The sequence below is a fragment of the Pogoniulus pusillus genome, chromosome 28, assembly GCF_015220805.1.
Source record: "Pogoniulus pusillus isolate bPogPus1 chromosome 28, bPogPus1.pri, whole genome shotgun sequence".
Classification (NCBI taxonomy): domain Eukaryota; kingdom Metazoa; phylum Chordata; class Aves; order Piciformes; family Lybiidae; genus Pogoniulus; species Pogoniulus pusillus.
The window spans coordinates 6,016,265-6,040,384 of NC_087291.1; the positions used below are offsets into that span (position 1 = coordinate 6,016,265).

The following is a 24,120-nucleotide window of genomic DNA, read 5'->3' on the forward strand; positions in this document are numbered from 1 at the left end:
CCTATTTTCCATGAGGAAATTTATGTCTAATGAAATACAGACACTCCTCTCATCATATTTCTGTCCAGAATGTGCTGCAGGATAAACAAACCTGTTGTGCTGCTGCATCAAAGCTGACTATGAATAGGTTCCAGCTCATGGTAATACAGCTTGAAGAAGGAAAGTCTGATAGAGCCCCAGAACATCACTCTTTACAAACTTGTTTTGTGTGAGCAGTTAAGAAACTGTGAGAGGGAGGTCCTGCAGTTTCTTGGTTTCAGAGACCACAAGGTAAGTTTGAAGAAGGAGCTTCCTGATGACCTTTCAGTATACACACTGTAGTGCATGCCACAGTAGTTTGAACACATCTCTGAACCACCACAGACCACCAAAACAGGCTCTCAGCTCTCCTGCTGGGCTTCTGCTCCTCTCAGCCTGACCAACAGACTCTGCTTGCCAAAGGAACAGCTGTGTTTTTTCCACAACTCAGCCAGTCTTATGCAGATGATATAACAGCCAGTAAGACCACACAAAATCATAATACTAGAAGAAATTCTTTTATCTGAATTTAACTCCTTTGAATATTCTCTTCCCGACTTCTTTACCGCAGTACAGTATTGCAGACCTAATCTAGTTCTTGTTCTGAAAAGCATGGTTTTACTCCTTCAGCAGCAGGAAGCTGCTCCACACAAAGTATTCATGTAAAATCCTTGTCCCACGGTGTGCTTTTCTTGTTGAAAGAATATAAAAGTCAAAGCAGTCTTGAAATTACCTCCTTTTTAAACTGGGAAAGCCACCAGTACTTCACACTCTGTAACACAGTCTTTGGTATTTGTTGCCAATGTTTTCTTTAAGCACAGTTCTTTGCACAGCAGACTGAAAATTGTCTTAATGCAGCCTACTTTTGTCATACTCATTTGATACCCTCTTCTCCAGACTAGATGTTTGTAGACATTCTCAGCTCCAACATTCATTTACAGTTTTATAACAGGATTACAGACAGCTAAGTGGCCAGAAAATGGTAATGACGTCAGATGGGAATTTTTTTGCTCCAAAGCAACCTAACCAGAAATCAGAATCTCACCATATGCAACTTACAGAATGTATGTCTGCATATGTCTTTTCATGCATATCATGCATGGTATTTGTGTCTTTTGTTCTCTTCCCTATTTTTCTTGCTTTTGCAGTGGTTTTCTGTTCCATTAATTTCTGTACTCCTAGCCAGAGCCCCAGAAAACCAAAGGATTAAATTAAAAGGAACAAACTCAGTTGAAATGAGACATGTTATTTTCCCAGTATAGAGTATCTCATCACATTGCAGCAGGCCTTCTAACTTTGCAAGGTAGTTCTTCTACTCCTGCTAGGACATAAGCTGACAAGGTACAGACTCTACTTACTGCCTCTTAAGTGATTTCCTTATTTCAGATGTGGCATTGCATCAGTCAGCCATGTTATAAACATACCTAAAGCCCTGGGAAGTACAGATGTTCAACAATTCAGAAGATGATGTATACTCTGAACATAGGGGTGGCTGTTTTCTGATTGAAATGTTTGTGCTAGTCCTTTTCATACCACCGTCCATACAGAGCAGCTGTCAGTAGGCCAAAAGATGTTCTATTTTTGCTTATGAAATAGTGGTTGTTTTTCCAGCCCCTGTGATCAGCAAAGTCCAAGGTGATACCAGATGTCAGCAGCAAAGGAAAGATGTAAGGGGTGCTCATATTTCCCCATAGCTGGAAATCTATCAGAGCAGTGGCATTTGTAACCTCCTGTCCACAAGTGCTAAAGCTGAGACCACCACACTTCACTAGTGCACAGGCCTGGACATAGTATGTGCCATGCACTGTGTGCAGCCCATCAAAAACTCCCAGTGCATACAGTTCATCAGTTAAAAGAGCTTTCTGGTAATTCAAGTAACAACAAAGGGTATTGGCACACACCTGCAGCTCTCCTTTTTCTCCCCATACAGGAACAAAAGTGAAGTTGTCATACATCATTTCTGCATAAAACAGGGGAGGTAACTGTTCGTTTCCTTTTTCTGATACTCTGCTGAGGGTCTCTTCTCCTTCCTTAAAGCAAACTTGATCATCCAGTAAGATGCTTGTAGAGGTCTTGCATGAATGATGTAAGTTCTCTCTGAATCTTTCATTACTGTCCAAATGGGTTTCATGATCTGTGGTAACGACAGGAATTTCTGCTACTATGAGCTTACCTCCATAACTTTCCATGTTGTGGTAGGTGAATGATTTGCCTGGAGTATATATGCCGCTCCCTGTCATGCCCAAGGTAGGGTGGTGGATATTAGCTGCTAAAATATTGATGTTGAAAGCTGTTGCAAAAGCTTGCTGAAACTCTACAGCAGACAGGAGTGGGAGCTGGTTCATCCAGGCAGTCGGATAGGCGATTTGTTTCAAGTTGTATTGTTTGATGAGGTTTACTGCAGGCTCAAAAAAGAGTATATCGAAGCAAGTGAACATGCCAAACTTGCCAGCAAAAGGAGTGTCAAAGAATTTGTAGTCAGGCTCTGGGGGAGTATCAAAAGCGTACTCAAAATACAGATTGTGTTTGCGGTATGTGGCTACCAGCGTGCCATCCTCACTGAATGCCACGTTGGTATTGAACTGGTATCTTCCGTCAGGTGGACAGTGAGGATCAGGCTGCTCACAGGGCTGCTTTGTTCCCAAGTTTGCCACAAGGAATATTTTGTTTTTCAGTGCCATGCAGCTCAGGCGCTGCAGAACCTGGAGATGAGAATGGGAAACTGTAAGCGTTTCAGAATATGGAGGAGTAGCTTTCACTTAAGCAAGTTATCGAATCATACAACCAACCAGGTTGGAAGAGACCTCCAAGATCATCCAGGCCAACCTAGCACCCAGCCCTAGCCAGTCAACTAGACCATGGTACTGAGTGCTTCATCCAGTCTTCTCTTGAACACCTCCAGGGACGGTGACTCCACCACCTCCCTGGGCAGCCCATTCCAATGGCAAATCACTCTCTTTGGGAAGAACTTCCTCCTAACATCCAGCCTATACTAACCCCCGCAATAACTTGAGACTCTGTCCCCTCATTCTGTTGCTGGTTGTCTGGGAGAAGAGACCAACCCCCACCTGGCTACAGCCTCCCTTTAGGTAGTTGTAGACAGCAATGAGGTCTCAATTATGACTCAACAGTTTTTAAAGTATTGTTTTCACATTATGTGATCATACTTGGTCTGTGCTAAGCTGGGGCTTCTATTACATTAGAGTGGGTCAAGTCCTATTACTTGTGCTAATCATTTTACACACAGTCACTAAGTCAGAATGTTCTGATTTCATTAAGTCATTAAAACTAAGAATGCATCAAAACTTAAGATGCTGCTGTATTGCCGTATGTAAAACAGGGTTCAAAGTAAAACTACACACAGTGTATCTTATGAGAGAGTAATTACCTGTGTTAGTTTGAAGCTAGGTGAGATATTGTGGTGAGAAGAACTAGATTACAGGCTGTGAAAAGGAAACAGTGGTGATGGCTACTGCACTCATAGGCTTACTGAGACGTATAAGAACAAGAACACAAACACAGATAACAGAGTCTGCTCTCTGGGCTTTGGGCTGAACTTCTCTCTGCTTAACTTGCTGCCTGACTAATCCTTCTGCTTCCTAACCCCTCTGGCTGACTCTCCAAATTCACCTTGAACATAAGACAAAGTCTGGGGTAAGGTAGAGGGGTGAGAAGAAAGTGGAAGAGTGGTTGGGAGCCCCTCCTGGGGACTCTGGTTTCTGGGAGGGCTGTTGTGTTTCCGTATTACTTTTTAACTTGTATATTTATATATATGGCTGTATATATTGTAAATATCTGTATATTATGCTAAGCTGTAAATATAGCTTCATTCTCTAATTTCCAGCTCAGCTGAGTCTAGTCTGGGTGATTTTCTTAAGTGTGGGGGGGTGGGTAACATGCAAACCATCACATTACCATTTCATAGTTTGGGGAGGAGGAGATGGCTTACAAACACTTACCTTCTTGCACATACATCTCAAAACCCCTCCTCTGCTATTAAGGAAACCAGCATACTGTGAACTAGATTGGAGGAGACCTGGGATCATCCAGTCCAATCTATCACCCAGCCCTGTCCAATCCACTAAGTGCCTCATCCAGTCTTTTTTTTATCACCTTCAGGAATAGAGTGGTCAGGCACTGGAATGAGCTGCCCAGAGAAGTGGTTGGGTCACTGACCCTGGATATGTTTAAAGGGTCGTTTGGATGTGGTGCTTAGGGATATGGTTTAAAGTGAATCTTATAGAGTAGGGTTATAGGTTGGACTTGGTGATCCTGAGGATCTTTTCCAACCTGGATGTTCCTGTGATTCTGTGCTAAACTGAGAATATGTGAAAACAGAATCTAGTACTTCAAGTTTCTTACTTCCCTAAAGAAAACTACTAGAGCTAGTTTCCTACTTGAAGCACGACTCTAGCATTCATTCCACATCTTTGCAGAAATCAGTCCTCCATTTACCTCTGTGTCGTTGAACAAATACGGCTCTTTGCATGGATTCCACTTCACAGAGTGTGAATGCAGGACAAAATCTAAGTAAGGATAAATGGAGTTTCTGGTGAAGTTGAAGCCATGGATTCCATCTTCAGGAAAAACAATGATCTGTGCCCCCTGTATATAAAACAAAGACATGTGTTGTAGGCATAGCAAACCCAACATAAATATGAAAGGAATAATGGGAACCTCATGGGTAAAAAGAGCTGAAGACAGCTATGGATAACCCAAACATGTTTTGACAAGAATGCAGTTTGAAAATATCCTTTCTTTGACTTCACAGTAACTATCTCTAGCTTGAAAAATAACCTAGTTAACATTATTTAAAGGCCATACAAATAAGAGGAGACTTCATCTAAATTATCCATGCACGTGAGTCAAGAGAATTACATCATTTTTAGGTTGAACATTGATGAAGTCTTAATTTTTTTCCCAGGATTTTATATGAACTTTGTCAAAGAGGCTGTACCTGTGTCAAAGATGCAGCATCACTTAGTCCAGACTCCACACCTCATTTAGACATAGGGGGTTGTATAGGGTACTGGAAGTCTGGCTTTCAGAAACACCCTTGGCTGCAGAAGCAATGCAGATTCTGGTAGAGATGTAGCCGTGCCAGAACTAGATTGTCTCTACCTGAAGTTCAGGGAAATGTGTTCCTAAATATATAGTGAATTCCTCTTAAATCAAATCTGGCATCAAATTCCTGTGGCCACTCAAATGTGAATTCCAATATGTTATCTGTTCTATGGCTTTAGGATAATGTCTCAAATGCAGTACTGTATAAAAATAGCTATTAAGCTTCTGGACTGTGATGCCCAGCCATCATTCTGAAATAAAAAGAGAGAAAACAATCCAAAAAATCCCCAACACCACAAAACCAATCCCTCCCTTTTCAAATTATATGAAAGACTTAATTCTTCTGTTCCAAAACAAGAGATGTGTGAAACTTGTAGGTTAATCTTCTCTGCAAAGGGACAGTCTTGCCTGCTTCCTTTCACTAGAACCAGCTGTGGGCTTTCTTAGGGAAGGAAGGAAAGGAGGCTGTGCATAAGAACAGTTAAAAATACTAATCTCTTTGCTCTACATATATTTAGACTAAGAACCATCACAGAGATGGTAGGAGAAAGGAATGGAAACCTTTAATGCCACAAAGTTGTTAAATGCTTTAGAAATGAATGTTCCGCCATTAACTTTCTTGGTTGTTAGAACCATTCTGGAATTTCCATTGAGAGCACTGGAATAAAATCAAACCCAAAGACAGGTGCCTGTAAGGGAATCTTGCAATAAAAGCACTCCATGTAAGAAAACAGAAGGGAGCCAGGTATTCAACCAAAATAGAACACTGACTTCCCTATATTAAGTAACTATAGGCATGTTTTTCCAAGCTTGGAATAACCCAAGTCAGGCAAGCTGCTAACTGGCCTGATTTTTTTCAGAGCTGCTGGCAGGTCAGAATGTCTGAAAAACCAGACCATAGTTATGTATGTAAATATGGCTCCAGTTGCCTGGGAACACAAATGTGAAAGATTCTCCTCAAATAGCACCCACTCTATATATACATAGGACACATGCAAGTGCTGCTAAGCTGTGGCATACCTGTCTGGCAGCAGCCACTGCTTGCTGTTCATAGATGTCGAGGTTTCTGCCCATGTGTTCCAGTGCAGACTGTCGATCAACCAGAGCTGCTGGGGTAGGATTCAGGATGGACTCATGTTCATAGACAGCAGCAACATAGTGTCCCTCCCTCTTAACTCTTGCAGAGACAACTTGATAGCAAAAAAAACAGACAGACAGCTTCCAGCACACATCCACCATGGTGTATGCCATAAATCTAGGGGAAAAAGAACAACAGAGAGAGGGGAGAACCTGAGCAACAGAGAGGGGAGAACCTGAGCAACGAGTCATGCCAGGAATTTATTATTAGATATGGAGCGTAACTGAGGCACTTAGCGGTGTCTGAAGTGAGTGTGGTGGGTCTGAATTCCTGAATGATAATGAGTACATTGTTGCTAAACTATAAATAGCAATTTAGCTTCATACATAGTTCTAATGATTTCTTTGCTTGGTGTCCCTTTCAAAGTAATTTTAGCATTCATTTCATAGAATCATAGAATCAGCCTGGTTGGAAGAGACCTCCAAGATCACCCAGGCCAACCTAGCACCCAGCCTTAGCCAGTCAACCAGACCATGGCACTAAGTGCCTCATCCAGGCTTTCCTTCAACACCTCCAGGGACGGTGACTCCACCACCTCCCTGGGCAGCCCACTCCAATGCCAATCACTCTCTCTGACAACAACTTCCTCCTAACATCCAGCCTAGACCTACCCTGGCACAACTTGAGACTGTGTCCCCTTGTTCTGTTGCTGCTTGCCTGGCAGAAGAAACCAGCTCCACCTGGCTACAGCTTCCCTTCAGGTAGTTGTAGAGAGCAATAAGGTCTGCCCTGAGCCTCCTCTTCTGCAGGCTGCACACCCCCAGCTCCCTCAGCCTCTCCTCATAGGGTCTGTGTTCCAGGCCCCTCACCAGCTTTGTCGCCCTTCTCTGGACACATTCCAGCACCTCAACATCTCTCTTGACTTGAGGAGCCCAGAACTGGACACAGTACTCAAGGTGTGGCCTGACCAGTGCTGAGTACAGGGGCAGAATAACCTCCCTTGTGCTACTGGCCACACTGTTCTTGATCAAGGCCAAGGGGCAATTTATAGATTGTTGCAGCATATATCAAAATAATGATTGGACAGAGTTAAAAGCTGCTTGCAAAATTGCAGTTTCTTCCCCTAGTTGGTGGTTGAGGATGCATTTAGAAGGAGCATTTCCCAAAATTACTTGAACATTGTATTTAGTAGTCAAATAGAAACAGAAGTTATCAACTGCCAAGAATATTACACTAGATACTGTTCTTGCATTTATCTCTCTTTCAATCATGAAAATGCCTCTCCTGATGGATTATGGATTCACTCTGTTCCAACAGACTTATTTGCCTCATACACTGCAGCTCTTTTCCACATCTATAAAAATGCTGAGTACAATTCATATCTGCATTTCTCCTAAACAACACAGACAGTTAAGGTGAAAATGCTCAGCAAAAATACACATAAAATGCAGAAAATATGCAGAAAAGCAAAGATCTTTTGAGTCTAGAAGCCTGGGGCACTCTCTCCAATGTGGGCTCCCTATGTAGCCTTTTAACTCCACAAGTTGGAAACATATTTACACAGAACAAGGATGGCCTGACACAGTCAGTGGCTGTGCAATGCTTAAGAAATACTACAGAAAAGTCATGTTAATCAGAATTACTCTCACAATAACCTGCATTTGTCACCAGTGCTACTTATTAGTATCTTGTCCATCAGTGAAGTCAAGAGATGCACTGGTGCTACAAATTGATAGCCCCCACTCTTCAGTTTCAGTCACTGAGTATTTAATTTTATGTGCTCTCCAGTAGCTCTTCTCCAAAAGTAAATGTTCCAAAACACTCAGCAATTTCAGACTTTTTGATCCACAACTCCCTGAATGTTTCCAAAGCAAATGCAGACTGAAAAGACACATGCATGAACAGCCTTCTCTAGTTCCAACTAGTTCAGCAGGAAAAAAATCATAACTAATCTCATTTTTATTCAGACTACATGAAATGTAGTTTTGTACCTTAAAAAAGTAAACTTACTGTGTTGAGCTTCACTGACAAAACTATCTTTTCTATTTCTGTCATCCCTTCAAAACCAAAATACCTATTTAGGACAGGAATGGGCTCTAGTCAGCCATTCCTCAATGAAGCTGTCAGCTAAGATGTAATTAGAGGCCATCATTACTAGCCATGGAAAAAGCTGGGAAAGTTTTGGATCATGGGTTGGAGCTGCCAAACCTAGCAACATAAAAAATAACAGGTTCTACAAAGTGTTGTATTTTATAGACATGCTTGGAGAATTCTCATTTTCCTGCCATTTTCCTTATTTTCTGGTGGTGAGAAACACTGAATCTCTTCCTTCTTCAGGACACATTGACTATCCAACTGCACAATCCCAAACCTGGGCCAACTGAAATAACTTAATAACTAAAATTGTTCATTTGAGTCCTTATCCTTGGTTGTGATTGCTGCTAGTCCCACCAATGGTGGCTGAGCCCTTGTGAGTGCTCCCTAATGTCTTTCCCTTATGTGTCATCTTCAACAGCACAACCCTGTCACCTAATGAACTGCTGCAAACAAGCAGAGCTGTGACAATCACCAGTGCTAGGCTTGGGCAGTGATCTTTCCAGCCAAAATTAGGATTCCATCAGGGTTTCCCCAGCCCCTAGGCTGTGAGATTCCCAAATAAGTCTCAGTCATGTTTTCTTTCCATAATGGAAAGTGGTGCAGCGTCTATTAAATGCTTTCCTTGTGTTTAGCGGCTACAGAGCTGTTGCCTCACACCAGAAGTGTGATTTTTAAAGAAGCTTTCATGAACTGAAATGCTTTGTAACTTCATATATTTTCTGTTCCTTGCCTGTGATTAGTATGGTCTTTTTCCTGGCAGATATGCTTCAGTAAGATCATCTCATTCAAAACAGGTTGTCCATAGCAGCATTACAGTCACCCACTCACAGTATTCTAGTTATAATTCCACACAAGAGGTAAAAACATTGGTGGTTTAAGTTTGGATGCTGATTCACACTATTTTTCCCTGAGTGCAGTGTTTTCAGTTTTTCAGCACCATCTAACTGTGAATACTGTTTAGCATCCTCTCACTTCTCAGCAACTTCAGAAATGTAGGAGTTTGTCAGCTTTCACCATACACAGATGGATACATAAAGAAAAGCAACACATACCCTGCTTCTCAGCACTTCTATACTCAGAAGAATCCAAAGACCATAAAAAACAGTAGCAAAGAACTACTCTGGGTCCTCTCAAGTGATGTTGTGGTAGGCCTGATAGGCCCAAAGTAGGCTTACACATGTCCTGCCTTGCCTAGGCATATTTTTCTGCTCCATCAGAGAGGCAATCACAGGAAACAGACACAAAAGAACCTGGAGCCACTGAGTTTGCCTGCCCAGGGTCCTGTGGTGTAAGGTACACACACTTAGCTTGTGCCTGCCTAGCACAAGGCCTGTGCTTTTCCCTAATTAGGGAAAAGTGAGCCTGTGGCTTTGCCTAATATGGTAAGGTTTGGCTAACTGCCATCCTGATTGGCTGTTCTGTGTCCAAAGGGCAATTAATCTCGGCCCACATTGATCAAAGGAGATAGGCAGGTGAACATCCTGCTTTGCTTCCCTGCTCTGTGCCTGCTCTCTCTGCTGTGCCCAGCCCTGCTGCCATTGCACACTGCCTTATTGCTGCCTGCTAAACTCCACTGCTGCCAGTTACCAGGAGCAGACCCTGGATGTCTGCATGCCATCAGCCTGTGTGGCCAGCGTGACATGGTGCTGAGACTGCACCACATCTGCCTCTGCACCTGAAGGTCCTGCCTAGAATCCCTGGACACATACACAGATCATCCAGCAGAAGCCAGGAGACAAGGCCAGAGATTGTCTGAGTCCTGTGCCCAGAAGCCAGGAAGATTCAAGCCTCAACGTCCAACAAGCCAGAGTTCCCTGAAAGTATTTGGGCACTGTCTGGACTGTGGCTAGCCCCAGCAAGGGCAATAACAATAATCTGTGAGTAAATGCTCAATGCCTCTTTGTAATTCTCTACTGCCTTCTGCCATAGAGCAGAAAGAGCTCGAGCCCAGCTAATGGGCAAATGGTGTATTGGCTGCAAGCGGCATTTGACCATGGGAATAGTCTCTTCCAGTTCAATTAATGTTTATGTATTTTGCTGGTTATATTAGATGTAGATATTATCCATAGAATGTTTCCATAACCATGTAAGAACCCAAATATTATTAAAATTAGTGGTCAGGGGTGGTGAGAGTTCTGAATAGCAACATTAATAAACAATATTAATTGTGGAAAATATCTTCTTGCATTAGTTAATTTCCCCTCCCCAACAAGTGATCAGTAGCAAGTGCCTGTTAAGATATGGTAATATAAACAATAATTACTAGGCAAAACAGTATAGTTGCTATGAAAAAAATTAGTCTTTTTAACACTGAGTGATATTAGATGCTTGAGCATGTCCAGAGAAGGGCGACGAGGCTGGGGAGAGGCCTTGAGCACAGCCCTATGAGGAGAGGCTGAGGGAGCTGGGATTGGTTAGCCTGGAGAAGAGGAGGCTCAGGGGAGACCTTATTGCTGTCTACAACTACCTGAGGGGTAGTTGTGGCCAGGAGGAGGTTGCTCTCTTCTCTCAGGTGGCCAGCACCAGAACAAGAGGACACAGCCTCAGGCTGTGCCAGGGGAAATTTAGGCTGGAGGTGAGGAGAAAGTTCTTCACTGAGAGAGTCATTGGACACTGGAATGGGCTGCCCGGGGAGGTGGTGGAGTCGCCGTCCCTGGAGCTGTTCAAGGCAGGATTGGACGTGGCACTTGGTGCCATGGTCTAGCCTTGAGCTCTGTGGTAAAGGGTTGGACTTGATGATCTGTGAGGTCTCTTCCAACCCTGATGATACTGTGATATTCATAAATCTTGATGTTGCTGATGTTCTAATGTATAGAATATAACACAATAGCCCCCATATAGATATAAAAATAGCAAAACACAGCTTTTTTTCACTGATCCTTCACCTAGACTGCTTTTATATGCTGCAGCAAATCTTAACACAGTACTTTACTACGAAGGGTTTTTAAGCAATGCAATCATAGCTCGGTATAAACAGGGATCTTGCATTTCCTGTTCTGAAAAATGATTCTTCTCTGTGCAATGTATTATATAGAATCTTGCTCTCATTTCCTGTCTTTCATCTAGAGGTGCAATCTGGTTTTAAAGAATGTTGACCATTCTAAGGCTTTACAATAAGTAATTTAAAGATCTATATTACCTAACTTAATAGAATCACAGAATGGCTTAGGTTGGAAGGGACCTCAATGGTCATTTAGTTCTAACCCCCTACCATAGGCAGGGACACCTCCCACTAGAACAGGTTCAAGGCCTCATCCAACCTGGCTTTGAACATCTCCAGGGAGGGAGCAGCCACAACCTCCCTGGGCAACCTGTGCCAGTGTCTCACCATCCTCACTGTAAAGAACTTAAAACATCTAGTTTGAATCTCCCCTCTGCCAGTTTAAACCCATTATTCCTCTTCCTGTCATTACAGGACCTTGTCAATAGTCCCTCCTGTAGGCCCCCTTCAGATGCTGGAAGGCCACTATAAGGTCTCTTCAAAGCCTTCCCCTCTCCAGGCTGCAGAGCCCCAACTCTCGTAGCCTGCCCTCATAGCAGAGCTGCTGCAGCCCTCCGATCATCTTCGTGGCCCTCCTCTGGACTCGCTCCAACAGTCCCATGCCCCTCTTGTGTTGGCGAGGATGAACTGAACGCTGCCCTTATTAGTCGTCAGGCTCGTACGACTCGAAAACGGCAGCACAGGCCAGTCAGACTGCGAGGCAAAATATACTGTCACTGTCACTTCGACGCAGCAGGGCAAGGATGCACAGCATCCCTCACGGAGGGAGCTGGGCCTCCTCATGAATGCTGCCTCAGGTATCTTCATCGAAACCAAACCCCTACCGTGTCCCGCCCTCCGAATCAAAGTCCACGAAGCTGGCGTATCACACACCCGGCCTAGTCACAAACGCCACCTGCCCCGCGGATCCCACACGCCAAGCCCGGCCTTAGGGGAACTCGACCGCCCGCTCCCGCCTCCCCCACCTTGAGGCTGCCCGCCCGCACGCCCGACGCCCTCAGACCCCGACCCCTCACACACCACCACGGCGGTCAGCGCCGCCGCCGCCGCAGCTTAACGACCGCCTCCCGCCGCGGCGTGCCGGGCTGCCCGTGCCCCCTGGCGGCCGCTCCGCGCTCTGCACAGCCTATGCTCCGCGCTCGGCACAGCCTATGCTCCGCGGGGACAAGGGGAGGGCAGGCACCGCCAGGCCTCTGACTGGTGCCCGCTCCGGCCAATAGGAGGCTGCCTCAGCCCCCACCGAGGGGTCAGGCGCGGCTATTTCCGGCGCTCGGGTCCGCCCCCTCCGCTGTCTCATTGGCTGGGCTCATGCCAGTCAACTGCCCCCGATCTTTGGCCGGCGGTCCTGCTCCCTTTGCTTCCCCAGCCTCAGCTCCCGCCTTTGCTGGGGCTGTACGGACCGGCAATGTCGTCTAGCGGCGGTGCAGACGGGGAGTCTGTTAGCGGAGCCCAGCTCATCGCCGAGTCCCTTAAGGCTCAGGTGAGAGCGGGGGGTGGGGAGGGGCAGTGGGACCGGCAAGTAGCTTCCCTACGGCGAGCGAGCAGGGACATTTCCTGGCAGCTGTACAGCGCGGGGTACGCCGTAGCCCGACCGGGTCAGCTCACGAGTGCCCGCGGAGCTCCCGCAAAGCGAGTGTGCACGGCCCGACTCACCCGGGGTGCCGGTGGTGCGCACGGAGCCGGCGAGGAGGGCTCGCCTTACCGCTCGGTGGCAAGGAGAGCGCTGTCCCCGCCGGGTGCCTGTGCTGCCGCGGACGGGCGTGAGGTGGTGACCCTTGTGCAGCTTTCCCTGGTCCTTCGCTTGCTGTCCTGCCCGACAGCTCTGTTAACCATCAAACAGCGCTGACCGCCCCTCTGCGGTCCTGTGACAGCTTCGCGGTGCCTCCTGCGCCTCCTCTGCAAATACCGAAGCTGCCTTGTCCCTTAGCTTGGCGTGGTCCTGAGCAGACACTGCTCGCAACGAAATACGCTCTGACCAATGATGCACAAAAAGGTAGTTCAGTTGCGATTAAAAATAAGCACAGTCTTATCTGTTAGCCTCATTGGGGCCGGTACTATCCCGGCTGATTCCTGGCAGTTTTGGGTTGTTGGGGTTGTTTTTTTTTTTTGGTATCTGTTGCTTTCCAGTGAAAGCTTAAAAAGATGAACCACGATGAGGAATTTTCAGAGGCAAACTTGGCATGCTGAGAAACAGGACAGTCGTGTGGCAGGGGCATTCCCACTGAAAAGCTGTCAGTAAAAAGTGCTAGACACTTTGGCAGAAGAACTGGAGTGAAGCATTGCTCCACTGCTTACCAGCCTTCAAAATCCAGTGCCTTCACAACTAGAGAACGCTTACAGCATCACAGAACTGCCAGGGCTGGAAGGGACCTCAGGCATCGTCTAGCCCCAGCCTCGCTGCCGTGAGCAAGCACACATCATACCAGATCAGGTTGTTCAGAGCCCCATCCACCCTGGCCTTGAAAACTTCCAGGAATGAGGCTTCTACCACCTCTCTAGGCAACCTATTCCAAGGTCTCACCACCCTCATGGTGAAGAGCTTCCAATCTGTACTGAGTACTGAGCTACAAATGACAGCTTGCACTGTGTGTGTGTTTCCCCAGTAGCCTGTGAACTTGTATGTGAGTGTATGTATTAGGGAGCTGGGATTGGTTAGCCTGGAGAAGAGGAGGCTCAGGCTTATTGCTGTCTACAACCTTATTGCTGTCTACAACTACCTGAGGGGAGGTTGTGGCCAGGAGGAGGTTGCTCTCTTCTCTCAGGTGGCCAGCACCAGAACAAGAGGACACAGCCTCAGGCTGTGCCAGGGGAAATTTAGGCTGGAGGTGAGGAGAAAGTTCTTCCCTGAGAGAGTCATTGGACACTGGAATGGTGTGCTAGTTTGAAGCAAGCTGGAATGTTTTGGTAAAAGAACTAGATAACAGGCAGTGAAATGAAAAACAATTGTGTCTACTTCTCTCACAGTCACGCTGAGAACTCTGGGAAGAAGAAAGACTTTTTCTCCATTTTGTTTCTCACTCTTGCTTTTGCCTTAGACCTGGTCACATCTCATTAACCCTGCTCCTACTAACCCTGCTCCCTAACCTCTTGGCTGCACCTCTTTTCTTCCTGAGAACTGGGGTAAGGTTGAGAGGGGCCGGGGGGAGGTGTTGGGGTGGTTTGAGAGCCCCTCCTGGGGACTTAGGTTTCTGGGAGGGGAGTTGTGCTTTTGTATTGTTTATCCTTTGTATATTTCTGTATATAATTGTATATAACTGTATATATTGTAAATAGCTGCTTGTAAATTCTGCTAGCTGTAAATAAATTGCTTCATCTATATTCCCAGGGTCCGTCTGAGCTAGCTGGGGCAAATACAAAATCTTGAAAAGTGTGGGGGGGTGGGGTAACCCCCAAACCATCACATTTTTAATTGGCGCCCAACGTGGGGCTAGATATTTTGGAGTGAGTGGAAATTAGCTCTGGGAATTAAGATGAAGCTAATCAAGCAGCTATTGTATTTGGTTGGTGCATTGCTCTGGTCTGGTTTTGTTTTCTTGGTATTTAGTTGGTTAAAAGGTCAAATTGTTGCTTATTTCATTGATCTGGCTTATAATAAGGCAAAAGTTAAGCTTTCAAACATGTTCTGGAGCTGGGGTGATTTTATTCTTGGTTATGCTGGTTTTAATATCTCTGAAAATATTACCAAGGACATTACAGGAGCTCTGGTCAATAATGTGACAATCAATGGAAATTCTGCTTTAAATATGGCTCTAATGAGAGTTATTCAGCCTAAGACAGGAATTCCAACTGTTTGCATAGGTACATGCTCTTGTAAAACTGTTTTTCTTCTCACAGTTTTTAATATTTGCCTCATGATTTTAATATTCATATTAATTTTGGCATTATTGGTGAAAAATTCAAAACCAGCTTCTGTAAGAGCTAGGAAAAATTCTGTGTCTCAGAAGCAGTCTCTTTCACAGCAAAACAAGGGAACACAGTTATCGGCTTCCCCCATGCCAGCCTCTCCACCCTCCTCTGTAGGTTCTGGGAACACAGCCAGCGTTCCCGCCACTAACGTAAACAATGATAAGGATAACCAAAACAAGCCACAGAGTTCAGCAGGAGCCTCAGGAGCACAGGCAAATACCCAAAATCAGAATGTTCCTAGCAAAAATGAAAACAAGTCAGGGTTGGCAGGCATCCCAGGAGGACAGGCAAATAATCCCACTAATGTTAATAATACTACTAGTGCTGGTAACGCTAGCCCAGTCAGTCCAAATCCTAATGACACCAGCTCAGCCAATTTGAACCCCCAGCCAGCAGACCAGAACCAAAATCCTCCTGTTAAAAGCAAGGCAGATCTGAACTCACAAGCTCCAGGTCAGACCCCTAAGGATTCAAACCCTTCAGGTCAGACTCCTAAAGATTCAAATCCTCCAGCAGACACATCCAAGTCTGTTGCTGCTCAGGCCTTTCTGGCACCTGCTAAGGCAAAAGCTAAGACAAAGAGTGGTTCACAGGAGGATGTAAGACAGGGGACATCTGGTGATCAGCAGCAAGAAGAGGAAGAGGAGGCAGTTAGTCTGCGAGACCTTGTAGATGTGCTGAGACAGCAATACTCAAGTGAGAGGAGTGCTGTGAGGTTAGCTGCTAAGAGAGAGGATGGTTCCCATGAGTTTAGGAATGCTATGAGGAAGATTGTGTTAGGCCAGGCACCACCAGATCAACAGGAAGAAGAGGAGGAAGATGACATCCAAGGCTCCAAGGATCCACTCAGAGAGGTCAGGGAAGTTAGGAAGGAATACACAAGGGAATCAGATGAGCCAATCTTAAGCTGGCTAGTGAGATGCCGTGGCATTGGTGCTAATGCTCTGCAGGTAGGAGACAAGTCTGCCAAGCAGCTGGGACCACTCACTAAGGAGAGTGGAGTGGACAAACACCTAGCAAGTCCTCTTGGTAGGGTTAGCTTGTGGACACGCCTTCTGTTGGCTGTGGCTATGAGATATCCTTCCCGAGATGATTTGCCATGGGCTGCCAAGAAGTGGAACACCGTTGAGCAGGGAATTAAGCTTCTGAAGGAGTTTGCTGTGAAGGAAGTGCTTTATGGAGATCATGGCACTCATGAGCCTGACGATATTCCTTTGGGAACAGGTCTCATGAAGAAGCTTATTAAGCTTGCTCCTTCATCCTATGCTAACATCTTGGCCAGTAAATTTCTAGCAAGGAGTGATAATGGAAGATCTTTCACTGTTGGTGAATTCACTGATCAGCTCAGGCAGATTGAGGACAGCTTGTCACATTCTGGTATAATCTGTGCCATAAAAACTATGACTACAGAGATTAAAGATACTATGAAAGAACTGAAGGAGGATCTCAAAAATCTGGTAAAGGATACTATTCCTGCATCATCTGAATGGGTGCATGTTTCTGCCATCAGGAACAGACGCCCACCTCCTGCAAGGCAATTCCAGCCCAGGAGGAGACAAATTCCACCTAGACAGCAGCAATCACGTGCGTCACTGTGGATACTTCTGCGTGACAAATACGGTGAGAACATGAACAAATGGGATGGTAAACCTACTTCAGCTCTTTCAAAGAGGGTCAGGGATCTGCAGAGTGGCAGAAACAGAGGCAGTAATGCCCGAAAAGTAGCTGTCACTTCTTCAGCTCCTAAGAGCAACTGCAATTGTTCCAACAGTTGCAGTTCCTCTCACAACAACACCAATCATTGTGTACACCCTACATGCCATGTTCAGCATTAGGGGTGCCCTGCCTCCAGCCAGGAGGAGGAAAGGGATAGTGGAGAGAACCGAATCTATTGGAATGTATTCATTAGGTGGCCTGGCAGTTCAAGAGTTCGGAAATACAGGGCTTTAGTTGACACAGGTGCTCAGTGTACTTTATTGCCATCAAATTGCAAAGGGACAGAGTCCATTTCTATCTTTGGAATCACTGGTGGATCTCAAGAGTTAACTAAGGTACAGGCTGAGATCAGTTTAACTGGTAAAGAGTGGAAGACACATACTATTGTAACTGGTCCTGATGCGCCTTGCATTCTGGGAATTGACTTTTTGAGACAAGGTTGTTTCAAAGATCCTAAGGGTCATAAATGGGCTTTTGGAATAGCATCTGTAGAGATTGAGGATGATAAATTGAAATTGTCTATTAGACCTGAACTTTCTGATGAATCTGCAGTTGTAGGACATCATGACATAGAGGACCTGGAAGTGCCAATTGCAACTCAAACTGTTCATCATAGGCAGTACAGAACTAACCGTGACTCTTTGTTGCCCATTCATCAGCTGATTCGTCAGTTGGAGAGTCAGGCTGTCATCGAGAAAGCTCATTCACCTTTCAACAGTCCCATCTGGCCTGTGCGCAAACCTACGGGCGACTGGAGACTGACAGTTGACTTTCGTGCCCTCAACGAGGTGACGCCACCCATGAGTGCAGCTGTGCCGGACATGCTGGAACTCCAGTACGAGCTGGAGTCGAAGGAGGCTAAATGGTATGCAACCATAGACATTGCTAATGCTTTCTTCTCTATTCCCATAGCAAAGGAGTGCAGGCCTCAGTTTGCATTCACCTGGAGAGGAATCCAGTACCAGTTCAATCGTTTGCCTCAGGGGTGGAAACACAGCTCAACCATCTGTCACTCAGTCATCCACAATGCACTGGAGAAAGGTAAAGCTCCAGAGCACATCCAGTACATCGACGACATCATTGTGTGGGGCCAAACTGCTGAGGAAGTCTTCGAGAAAGGTAACAAAATCATTGACATTCTGCTGCAAGCAGGTTTTGCCATTAAGAGAGACAAGGTCAAAGGACCTGCCAGAGAAATTCAGTTTCTGGGAGTGCGGTGGCAGGATGGTCGCCGTTACATTCCTCAGGATGTGATCAACAAAGTCTCTACCATGGCTGTTCCCACCAGTAAGAAGGACACACTTTCTTTCCTTGGTGTGGTGGGATTTTGGAGACTACACATTCCTGGTTTCAGTCAGATTGTCAAACCTCTGCATGATGTGACTCGTAAGAGAAACAATTTCGAGTGGGGACCTGAACAACAAGCAGCCTTTGATCAGATCAAACGAGAAGTAGTCCATGCAGTGGGCTTGGGACCTGTGAGATCTGGTCCAGACATTAAAAACATTCTGTACACGGCTGCCAGTGATAATGGTCCAACTTGGAGTCTTTGGCAGAGAGCTCCAAAGGAGACACGTGGTCGTCCTCTTGGTTTCTGGGGACGTTGTTACAGAGGTTCAGAGACAAATTACACTGCAACTGAGAAAGAGATTCTAGCAGCCTATGAGGGAGTGAAAGCAGCTTCTGAAGTGATTGGAACTGAGTCACAATTGCTTTTAGCTCCTAGACTGCCAGTTCTAAACTGGATGTTCAAGGGCAAAGGTTCATCACCACATCATGCCACAGATGCAACCTGGTCTAAATGGATGGCTTTGATAACCCAACGAGCACGAATGGGTAATCTTGACCGACCTAGTCTGGTGGAGGTGATCACCAACTGGCCGGAAGGCACAGACTGTCCCAAACCTCCAGAGGAGAAAATAACTCGTGCTGAGGAAGCTCCTCCCTATGGTGATCTCTCTGATCAGGAAAAGAACTATGCTTTGTTCACAGATGGTTCCTGTCGTCTTGTTGGGAACAAGCGAATATGGAAGTCAGCGGTTTGGAGTCCAACCAGGAGAGTTACCGAAACGAAAGATGGCGAAGGAGAATCCAGTCAGTTCGCTGAGGTAAAAGCTGTTCAACTTGCTCTTGATGTGGCTGAACGTGAGAATTGGCCTATCCTTTACCTCTACACCGACTCGTGGATGGTAGCCAATGCTCTATGGGGTTGGCTGAAGGACTGGAAGAAGAATGGTTGGCAGAGGAAAGGAAAGCCTATTTGGTGTGCTGATCTATGGCAGGACATTGATGCACGACTGGAGAGAACTCCAGTGAAGGTGCGGCACGTAGACGCACACATGCCTAAGAGCAGAGCAACTGAGGAACATCAACACAACCAGAAGGCAGATCAAGCTGCTAAGATTGCTCAAGTTGACACCAACTCTGAACTTGACATTGACCTTGATTGGAAACACCGAGGTGAGCTGTTCTTAGCTCGGTGGGCCCATGATTCGTCTGGACATCAAGGCAGAGATGGAACATACCGATGGGCTCGTGATAGGTCAATTGACTTGTCCATGGATGCTATCACCCAAGTCATCTATGACTGTGACATTTGTGCTGCTATTAAGCAGGCTAAGCGAATCAAGCCCTTATGGTATGGTGATAGATGGTCAAAGTACAAGTATGGTGAAGCCTGGCAGATTGACTACATCACTTTACCTCGATCACGTTCTGGTAAGCAGTATGTGCTGACGATGGTAGAAGCCAGCACTGGATGGTTGGAAACCTATCCAGTTCCACATGCTACTGCACGTAACACCATTGTTGGTTTGGAGAGACAGATCTTGTGGAGACATGGAACTCCAGAGAGAATTGAGTCAGACAATGGTACTCATTTCAAGAATAATCTTGTGAAAAACTGGGCCAAAGAGCATGGTATTGAATGGATCTATCACATACCCTACTATGCACCAGCTTCAGGGAAGATTGAACGCTACAATGGTTTGCTGAAAACCACCCTAAAAGCCATGGGGGGTGGAACTCTGAAAAACTGGGACAAACATTTAGCACAAGCTACTTGGTTGGTAAATAGTAGAGGTTCAGTAAACAGAGCAGGACCTGCACAATCAGATTTGGTCCAAACAGTAGACGGTGATAAAGTTCCTGTTGTACGTGAGAAGAATCTGTTAGGGAAAACTGTTTGGGTATTTTCTCCTTCGGGCGAAGGGAAACCTGTCCGAGGGGTGGTTTCTGCTGAAGGTCCTGGTCATACATACTGGGTAATGCAGGAGAATGGTGAAATCCAGTGTATTCCACAGAGAAATTTAACCTTAGCTGAGAGAGTTTAAATTCAAGCTGTTAGGAGTTTTTCTGTTCTAGGTAACATCGGCGCCCAACACTGAGAGAATCTACGATAGAATCTACAGTACGTGAGCACGAACCCAACATCACCTGGGAGTCCCTGTTCTGAGCTTTTGAATCACCTACATCTGATTGAAGTGTGAACTGAACTTGTATATATTGTTTTAGTGTAAATATTGGTTTAGATTAGATTGGATAATTCTCAGCGATACTCTGAGCGAAGTAGACAGGGGTGGATTGTGCTAGTTTGAAGCAAGCTGGAATGTTTTGGTAAAAGAACTAGATAACAGGCAGTGAAATGAAAAACAATTGTGTCTACTTCTCTCACAGTCACGCTGAGAACTCTGGGAAGAAGAAAGACTTTTTCTCCATTTTGTTTCTCACTCTTGCTTTTGCCTTAGACCTGGTCACATCTCATTAACCCTGCTCCTACTAACCCTGCTCCCTAACCTCTTGGCTGCACCTCTTTTCTTCCTGAGAACTGGGGTAAGGTTGAGAGGGGCCGGGGGGAGGTGTTGGGGTGGTTTGAGAGCCCCTCCTGGGGACTTAGGTTTCTGGGAGGGGAGTTGTGCTTTTGTATTGTTTATCCTTTGTATATTTCTGTATATAATTGTATATAACTGTATATATTGTAAATAGCTGCTTGTAAATTCTGCTAGCTGTAAATAAATTGCTTCATCTATATTCCCAGGGTCCGTCTGAGTTAGCTGGGGCAAATACAAAAGTGTGGGGGGGTGGGGTAACCCCCAAACCATCACAAATGGGCTGCCCGGGGAGGTGGTGGAGTCGCCGTCCCTGGAGCTGTTCAAGGCAGGATTGGACGTGGCACTTGGTGCCATGGTCTGGCCTTGAGCTCTGTGGTAAAGGGTTGGACTTGATGATCTGTGAGGTCTCTTCCAACCCTGATGATACTGTGATACTAGTACAGTTTTGTTGGGACTCTGTGTGTGGCTGGTATGACTGTTTGGCATATGCTCATTAAAACTTCTTTTTTTTCCTGAAGCAAATCTGATTTAATATCTTTTTTTTTTCTTCTTAGAATGTTGAATACATGTTTGGTGTTGTTGGCATTCCAGTTATTGAAATTGCAGTTGCAGCCCAGGCAGCTGGAATAAAGTATGTAGGAATGAGAAATGAACAGGCTGTAAGTATATATCTGTAGTAAGACCAATTCTTTGTTTTAACTGTTTTACAGCTGAGTGAAGTCTAATTTTCCTATTCTTGCCAGGAAGAGTATAGCTTCTGGATGTCCTTTTTACAGAACCTGTAGAGAAGCAGTGAATGTTATCCTAGAATTGGTGGTTTGTGTGTTCTTCACCCCTCTTCCAAACTGCTACCTTCTCTTCTCATAAGGGAATTACAGTTTTGGGGGTTTGTCATTGTTTTTTGTTGTGGTTTGGTGAGGTTTTTTTGTTTGGTTCTTTGTTGTTGGTTTTTCTTTTCATTTTTAGTTGCCTCTGTCCCATAAAAGAGAGAAGGTGGGATGAAAATGGGGAGAAAAGGAATTTGAACAAGGTGTTTTACTGCAGAAAGAAAAGGATCATTTTGTTTCAAATGATGTATTACCTGGTTACCTGCCACTTTTTGAAGAAGCTCATCCAGGCTTCTGTGTCCCAGAAGCAGCTCACCCAGGCTTTCTGTATCACAGAAACTCTATAGAAAGCTCTGCCTCCCTATCTCCTGGGGACTTTTTTCTGGTTTTGATTTTCCCCCTTGCTTTGCCATTGCTACTTTACCTAAAGCAAAACCAGTGGCTTCCCAGAGGTGCACTTTTTTCGGTGACCAGCAAATTGTTTATTGTTCTGAGGCTGCTGCTTGCAGCCTGTGTCCTTATTTTCAAGGCTTGCACTGAAGACATGTGTGGTAACAAAAGACACCATGTACCAAGCTCAGGTTCACACAGCAGGCTTTTAGCTACCAAGTTGATCACATGCCCTATAGGCTAGTCCTGAAACATAAAGCATTGGGTGCCATTATAAGGGCCTCAGAGCTGCTGGTAGCCATGGCAGTACTAGTTTAACTGGGCCATGGGTACAGAATTGCTTAACCATTGTTTACCTGCTATGTATATTGGATTGCTTAAGTTTAAGTTCAAAACAGATTAATTAAGCCTTGCTTAACGTGCTCCTTGTATGGGAGGAAGAAGGCCTCTGCTTTGGCTACAGTTCAAACCCAAGTGGTTACAAGCTTTGAGTTCAGTGCCCACGTCTAGACTTCCCACGCTTCTCCCTAAGGTTGATTGAGGTTTTGTTGGCATCTTTCTTGCCTCTCTGAGGCATGTAATGATCTGCTTTCATCCATCAACTGTGTTGTGACTGATAATGAGTGCTGTCACTCACATTTTAGTGATGAGAGTGAAATGGGCTTTCATTCTCACTGTCCACACAAAAATATCTTTCAGATATACCTTCAAGATCAGTTGCAAGCTCCCCTCCTCTAAATAACCATAGCTTTTGTCATGGTACTTCCTTGCAGAATCAAATAGTAAACGTTTAGGTGTCAATGGCTCTACATGAACCCAGATTCTATGTGCCACTCTATCTTGCCACTCAGTTCTAAAACATGATTGCCATGGAAACTCCACACCATGCTTCAAGCTGCATTAACAAGACTTTTTAGTAACACCTACTCCAAATATTTCTTATCTTTTGCACATATGATGGTTTGGGTGTTACCCACCCCTACACTCCCCCCACTTAAGAAATCACCCAGACTAAACTCAGCCGAGCCTGGAAATTAGAATGAAGCTTTCTATTTACAGCTTAGCACAATAGACAAGCAGAGAGTTACAATAGATACAGAAATAGACAAGTTAAAAAGTAATACAGAAACACAGCAGCCCTCCCAGAAACCTGAGTCCCCAGGAGGGGCTCCCAGATACCAGAAAAGATGATGGTGATGATGATGATGATTACTGTTAAATACCATTAACTCTAATATTTTCCATAGGCCTGTTATGCTGCATCTGCTGTTGGATATTTGACTGGCAGGTATGTTCCATACTTCTTCAGACTGTAGTATAATGTGTAAATTAAGTGTGTTAGACTCAAAAGCTAGGAACATGTGCTAGTTTGGAGCTAGCTAGAATGTTTTGGTGAGAAGAATTAGATTACAGGCTGTGAAAGAGAAACAGTGGTGATGTCCACTTCACTCATAGGCTTGCTGAGATGGATAAGAACAAGAACGTAAACATAGAGAAGAGAGTTGCTCTCTGTCTGGGTTTTGGGTCCAAACAGAACATTTTACTGCTTTGGAGCTGGGTGGTTTTATTGTGTGCAGATGTAAGCCAGTTAAAATGGAACGTGGATTTAAAAGAAACTGTCAGTAACTGTTGATATGTTTGTTGCAGTGATTAATGGCAGACGTGAGGAGGTGCTTAAGCTCTCATGATAATGTTCATCTTATAACTCTTTATTTTTTTCCCCATTTAGTATCTGAATAGTATCTTAACAGCATGGGTATGAGGGACAGAAATCATGCCACTATTGTTGGTTGCAGCTGGGTGGACCTGCCATACATTAATCTCATCACCTGGGTGTATTGTTTGACAAATCAATAGAGACACTAATCTTATGCCTTCCAGGCTCCTATGTGCTTCTCCTGACATGACTACTGCCTTTTGGGTCTTTTTGCTCTTAATGTTGAGGAGTGTTCTTGTGACTTGTGAGGTTTGCTTCCTGGGTGTTCCATGGATCCTTTTCTAAAGTAAAATCTGACATCTGCTTGCTTAGAAATGCAGACCTGATAATGCAGATGATCACTGCTTTTTCTGTCTGCAAGCCTGACACCCTCTAGTGGAAGGTGTCCGTGCCCATGGCAGAAGTGTTGGAAGTAGATGAGCCTTGAAGTCCCTGACAATTCTGTGATGTTAATTTGATTGTTGGTTTATTTCCCT

At 45.1% G+C, this 24,120-nt stretch overlaps 2 protein-coding genes across 4 annotated transcripts in view; one reads left to right on the forward strand and one right to left on the reverse strand.

Annotated features, from left to right (window-relative positions):
* Positions 1 to 520: 520 nt before the first annotated feature.
* On the reverse strand, positions 521 to 12,367 carry BTD (biotinidase). 2 transcript variants are annotated; one of them, XM_064167109.1, is made up of 4 exons: positions 12,279 to 12,367; positions 6,103 to 6,337; positions 4,474 to 4,623; positions 521 to 2,720 (listed from the first exon to the last, which is right to left on the reverse strand). In XM_064167109.1, the coding sequence occupies exons 2-4, from the start codon at positions 6,331 to 6,333 to the stop codon at positions 1,536 to 1,538; spliced, it is 1,566 nt and encodes a 521-aa protein (XP_064023179.1). In that variant the 5' UTR covers positions 6,334 to 6,337; positions 12,279 to 12,367; the 3' UTR covers positions 521 to 1,535. The 2 variants fall into 2 exon arrangements, with proteins under 2 accessions (XP_064023179.1, XP_064023178.1); XM_064167108.1 differs by lacking the exon at positions 12,279 to 12,367 and having other exon boundaries at positions 6,103 to 6,568.
* A 209-nt stretch (positions 12,368 to 12,576) lies between these two features.
* Positions 12,577 to 24,120, forward strand: part of HACL1 (2-hydroxyacyl-CoA lyase 1) — a 30,644-nt gene continuing 19,100 nt past the window's right edge. Inside the window, exons 1-3 of one of the 2 annotated variants that reach the window (XM_064167106.1) lie at positions 12,577 to 12,738; positions 21,265 to 21,369; positions 23,175 to 23,215. In XM_064167106.1, the coding sequence (XP_064023176.1) occupies positions 12,664 to 12,738; positions 21,265 to 21,369; positions 23,175 to 23,215 (221 nt within the window). In that variant the 5' untranslated portion in view covers positions 12,577 to 12,663. Of the gene's footprint in view, positions 12,739 to 21,264; positions 21,370 to 23,174; positions 23,216 to 24,120 lie in introns of those variants that run through there. The other variant, XM_064167107.1, reaches the window with a different exon arrangement.